The following is a 3,956-nucleotide window of genomic DNA, read 5'->3' on the forward strand; positions in this document are numbered from 1 at the left end:
TGGGTGGGGTGGGGGTGGGAGGGTTTGGAGCAGTGGCGGGAAGAGGGCGCCCCCTCAACTTGAAAATGAAGTTTGTGTGCGGCCAGTGCTGGAGAGAAGGACAGGTCAATGAGCCCGACAAAAACCTCAAGTACTGCACCGCCAAAGCACGGCACAGGTGAGACCTGTCTCACACACACGCACACATACACATTGTTTTTGTCCCGTAAGTCATCTGATCCTTGAGGCTGACTGTCCACATTGCGGTTTACATGTCACTGAAGCTGATTTGTGTGTTAAGGACGTATAATCATCTGCTGTCATTGTAACACCGGTTGTCATAGCAGCGGCAGAGTTGAACTAAAAAGGACAAAATGAAACGCTTGGCTGTTGTTTAGTCGTTGCTGCTCTTTTTTTTTTTTTTTAATTTTTTTTTAATCTTTTTTTTTTAGCCTCTTGGTTTGTTTCCTTTTGTTTCTTTTGGATTAATGTTGGCTGTCTGTCTCCTCAGCTGGACGAAGGAGCGTCGGGTCCTGCTGGTGAAATCATTTGAGAAGAAGAAGTGGGTTGTTGTTCGGCCTCTGCCCTTCTCTCGCACATATCCACAGCAATATGACGTGAGCTCCTCCCTTTTCCTTTGGTCCTTAAACGCTCTTTTCTCTTCTCCACCCCTACACCTCTCTCACATGGAGAGTACAGCTGACTTTGTTTTTGCCCCAGGGGAGAAGTGTTGTTTTAGACCTCCTTACCCCTGTGTCTTATTATTCTTCTAGTGTGTCTTTGACAGTGTTTACACGTCACTGATACTGTTAAATAACACAGTACTTCATGGTGATTATAAAGAGTTCACTTTAAGGCGTTTTAAACAATTGCTATATTTTAGCCAACAGAAATTGCAACACTAGTTGTCCGACGACTTTATGTCATGTCCTGTAATTGAAATAAACAACCACAAAATTACATTTTCACAAAGTAGTGGAGAAAAATCTAAACACTTGCGGTGCTGTTGCTATCACCCTGTAACCCTTTGCCTTTGCCTGTGTATCAATCAGATGTGTGTGCATGTGATGAAGCAGAAGAAGTGCCACTACATTGGGAATTGCTCCTTTGCTCACAGTCTGGAGGAGAGGGACGTCTGGACGTACATGAAGAACAACAGCTGTAAGCTCCTGGTTTCATCTAGAACCACTGCGGTTTTATATCAGAGCCTTTAGAAAAGTGCTGCACAAAAGAGTGGTGGTATGCGATTGGTACTTCACACAGTCAGCTCTAGATTTAATTATCCCCTCAAATTTTAATTTAATTGGAATATTTTTTTTGTTTTATTTCTAAAATACCAATAAAAAAGAAGGTTTGGGAAGATGTATTTTATTTATCGACACCTGTTTTTCAGTTTGTAGTCATGGCCTGTGGTCTGTGTGTTCCTTTTGCCTACCACCACGTTTAGTTACATTGATTTTTGAAGTGCCTGTCTCACTCTTCTTCACTCCACTCTCCCTGATTGTTTTTTTGTGTAACCCACTTTATTGAAGGTTACAGAGGTTGTTTTCTCTTTCTCTCGTCTTTCTCACCTCACCCCTCTGCAGTAAGGGACATGCAACAGATGTACGAACTGTGGCTGCAGCTCACCAATCAGAGCAGACGCACAGATAGCTCTGCTGTGACCCCTCCCCCAGAGGACAAGCAGGTCACCATAACCGCAGATTACACGGAAAGCATGGTGAGTGGTTATAACACAGTCCTCTTTTCAGTGGTCTGGGTATCAAGTGAATATGGCGCATTCATTTTCTCCACGAATGAAAAATCTGTTGAAAATCTGTTGAAGCAGATGTTTGAAGTATTTTTATATATAATAAGCTGCCCTGGAACTTCAGTGATTTAACCAGGGAGACCCTTGAGATTAAAATCTGTTTTTTGAGGGAGACCAAGATAGCACACCCTTACAAGGTTACAAAATAATAAAATGGTGGGGTTACTGAAAACTAACTCTAGCTTGTTGCTTGCATTATTACATTTCAGTATTTCACTGGGGACTTTAGACTAAAACAGATCAACTGGCTGCTATAGGAACATAGCTGTCTGATTGCTCATCGTATTTGTATTTGATACATCCTTTATGAAAGGTTTGGAGACCTTCGCCCCTTAGTTTATTGTAACTCACTGACATCTCTGCTTGCTAAAGGTGTTGTGATTGTTGGAGAGTATGAGAGATGAGCTGTGTCAATGCGTATCGTTTCAGGGAGGCCAACGGTTGGACGGGGACGATCTCTGAGAGCGGCTGTGTGAGCAGAGTCAGCTGATTGCCGCTGAACTGCCGAGACAGAGAGACAGGCCTGCCATACCAGCCACAACCGAACAGTCTGTCATCTTTCCAGTCTGACCTCCTCTAGCATCTAGCCAGCAGTGTGAGAGCAGATTGACGTGCAACAAAATGGTTGACCCCACCCCCTTAAACATGACATATATATATATATATATATGCACACACACGCAAACACTCTGACACAGCACATGAAACACAATCACAGGCACCGGTTAACACAAAGAGAAAGCTCTGTAAGTGAAAATACAGTACTTGGCTTTAGCGTTGTTTTAATTGATATCATGCTGCAGTTACACACAGCATCTTTAGGTTCCCCTTCAGCAGATTATACCGCAGAGATTCCACAGACAACTAGTTTTGCTCTGACTAAAACAATCAACTAGTTATTCCCTAGTGCTGTTTGGACTGAGTATCTCTTATTATTATTATTTTTGTGTCTAAATCCTCGCAGCACTGAAACAATTCTTAGGTGGGGCTCGCTGGTCGTTGCCCTTAAATTACGCTTGGTGGTAGTTCGAAACTGAATTGAAGCTCGGGCACTCTTACGCTTAAAAGTTCGAATTTTAACTTTGGAGTGCCAAAAATACCAAGCCCTCAATGCTGTCGATGGCTAACAAGTCTGAATAAACTATGAAGCATTATAAAAAGAGGTTCTTGGTCCTCGTTGGGCTGCATGACAACCAAATCCCACTCTCCTTCCTTCTTGGAAATATATCGAGAGAGTCTAAGTAATTTCTGGAGATGAATGATTTTCAGCGCAATGTTTTTTTTTTCAATGGGAGTTGTACTTCCTTGTTGTATTGTCTGCCATATTGGTAGAACGCTATGAATGTAATGCCTGCATGGGCCTTTAAAACTAGGAAATTAGTCATTTGAAACGTTGCTGTGGTTGTGGAATGTATGCAAGTATATTTACATGCCCAAAAACAAACTTGTGTAACATGACAGTTTTCCCCCTCCCCCTCCTCTTTATTGATTAAGAAAAGGAACCCTGATAGCTGGTTGTGTACTCATACCAACCATTTGTACATGGGACGAGCACAGACACACACACACAATTACACATTAACCCCGTAGTTGCTGCCGGCCGATGTCCAGGTGAATCAAAGCATGCGTGAATGTCAGCTTCTTCTCAGGTTGACAAAAAGGGAGGGGGGGGAGGGGGGGGTAGTAAAGAATTTCAGTTTTAACCTGTGGCTAATCAGTCAAGTGACACCCATGGGTAATGGCTCTGGAGGCATTTTGATTAGCCAAAGCGAACCCAAGGTGCTATTCAACATCACAAACTTAACTGTATTTGGGAAGCAGCTATGAACCCGAGAAGTTGGAACTTGCAGCGCGCACACCAGATTTCCTAGCTAGGAGCCAGCACTCTCAGGCAGATAGGATCAGCTCAGACCGCAGAATTGCCTCATTTTAAAAAATAAAAACAAAAAGACTTGATATATGTAGCAATGACCCTCAGAGCTCGTCTCTGAAAGGCTCGCACATGCAAATTCTGGGACTTCAGCCTATGTAACTTTAGGAACAACACTTTTTTGCTCAGTAAGGAAGGATTATCGTCTCTCTAGACTGTCTTTCCATTAATGCAGTGAAACGACTATGTAGTTGTTGTATGGAGTATCTTTATATGTATTAATATTGAGAATTCCTT

The 3,956-nt window shown here is 42.6% G+C and overlaps 1 protein-coding gene across 1 annotated transcript; it reads left to right on the forward strand.

Annotated features, from left to right (window-relative positions):
- The first annotated feature begins 21 nt into the window (after positions 1 to 21).
- LOC118326786 (zinc finger CCCH domain-containing protein 7B-like) lies at positions 22 to 3,449 on the forward strand. Its single transcript, XM_035659882.1, has 5 exons — positions 22 to 157; positions 491 to 596; positions 1,032 to 1,140; positions 1,566 to 1,699; positions 2,219 to 3,449. Exons 1-5 carry the CDS (start codon positions 66 to 68, stop codon positions 2,249 to 2,251), a joined length of 474 nt encoding a protein of 157 aa, XP_035515775.1. The 5' UTR covers positions 22 to 65; the 3' UTR covers positions 2,252 to 3,449.
- Positions 3,450 to 3,956: the final 507 nt, after the last annotated feature.

This window comes from Morone saxatilis, unplaced genomic scaffold (genome assembly GCF_004916995.1).
Source record: "Morone saxatilis isolate NCDOM2014 unplaced genomic scaffold, NCSU_SB_2.0 Contig1, whole genome shotgun sequence".
Taxonomy (NCBI): domain Eukaryota; kingdom Metazoa; phylum Chordata; class Actinopteri; family Moronidae; genus Morone; species Morone saxatilis.